The 1,447-nt window shown below is 68.4% G+C and overlaps 1 protein-coding gene across 1 annotated transcript; it reads left to right on the top strand.

The window, feature by feature from the left end:
• Positions 1 to 582: 582 nt before the first annotated feature.
• EMIHUDRAFT_257634 (hypothetical protein) lies at positions 583 to 1,421 on the top strand (the record flags this gene model as incomplete). The annotated part of the gene is made up of 1 exon (XM_005763138.1): positions 583 to 1,421. A coding segment is annotated over one exon (839 nt), but the record flags the coding sequence as incomplete, so codon positions are not given.
• Positions 1,422 to 1,447: the final 26 nt, after the last annotated feature.

Raw genomic sequence — 1,447 nt, 5'->3', positions numbered from 1 at the left:
CAGACCCCCCCCCGCTAGCAGCAGGGATGGCTTTAGATGAGCGGAGTTACGCCGAGAGGCGAGAGAAGCCGCGAGAGCAAGGGATCGGCAGGCGGCGGCGGCGTCGCAGCACGAGGCAGAGGAGAGCGACGCGACAGAGGAGGAAGCGACAGGAGGGAGAACGACGAGAGTGGGTGGGACGACCGCGAGGTGGCATGAAGGTGGCAGCGAGAATCGCGGGCGCGGCGAGGGACTGCGAAGAGAGATAGGAAGGGGCAGACGCCCAAGGGTGGGCGACGGCTAGCACCACCACACTCCTCTCCTTATAAAATCCCTGTGTGGTGGCGGCGTGATGGCAAAAAATATCTTTATCCCCGCATTCACAATCGTGGGATGAGCTTTCTCTTTCTTCGTGCGACCGCCTTTGTTGTAAACTTGGAGCACTTGGAGTGCAGTCGGTAACCTCACATCCACCGAGGTTCAGATAAAATAAATAAATACAACGGACATCCCAAGCTAGGGCTGGGTAGAAGCGCAGCCAGCGGGGCTGCTTGTAATTCTCTTTCTTTAGGAAGCGGGCGCGGCTACACCAACTACCATCGTATGTTACGCCCTACCCTCCTCATCCTCTCCGCCTTGCTGCTGCCGCCACTCCTCGAGTGCTTCGACTGGCGCGTCACCGCCAGCCTTGTGTCCCCGATGCACCCACTCGTATGCCTCGCTGCCTTGGTCGCGCAGCAAATGCACCGCCACCCCGCGTTGCCTGAGCAGCAGCGCGAGGTGCTGCCGGCCGCCGCGGGCTCCTCGCTGCCGCGCTCCGCCTGGCACATGCTCGCCCTCGGCGTGACGGCAGCAGCTGCCATGCTGAGCCTGCTGGGTCCTCCGGGCGCGACGGCGCGTGCAGCGTGCGGCGTGGGCGCCACGCTTGTGTGGCTGCGCGCCTGCTGGTCGGATGGAGCGGCCGCCTCCGGCTCTGCCCGCGCCGCCGCGTGGGCGGTCGGCATGCTCGGCGCATCGCGGCTATCGAGCGAGATTGCGGCGGAGCACGGCACGCCCGCCTCAGTCGAGGGGCTGCACCAGCTCTGGACCGTGGCCTGCGCGGCGCTGGTGGCGCAGAGCGCGTGCGCGCTGCTTCCCGCCCGCGCGAGCCGGCCGCAGCCGGCAGCGCCTCGGGACTGGTCGCGGCTGGGGCTGCAGCTGCTGGGCGCCGCGCTGCTCGGCGGCGCCGCCGCCGTGCGCGCGTCCTCGTTGCGCAGTGGCGAGGGGGCGCTAGTGCAGGGCCTGGAGCGGCTCGGCACCTCCGCGTGGACGCTCGCCGCGTGGCTGCTCGAGCACTCGCCCGAGGACGAGCCCGCGGACGGTGCGGCGCACGAGAGGAGAGTCTGCGTCGGCCCGGTCCTCGTCGACAGTGTCGGCCGGCGGGGCGGCGTGCAGAGCCTGCGGTGGTGGAGCTCCTCCCTCTGCTCCG

Source organism: Emiliania huxleyi, assembly GCF_000372725.1.
Source record: "Emiliania huxleyi CCMP1516 unplaced genomic scaffold EMIHUscaffold_6473, whole genome shotgun sequence".
Lineage (NCBI taxonomy): Eukaryota > Haptophyta > Isochrysidales > Noelaerhabdaceae > Emiliania > Emiliania huxleyi.
This window is presented reverse-complemented; position numbering and strand designations above follow the sequence as displayed.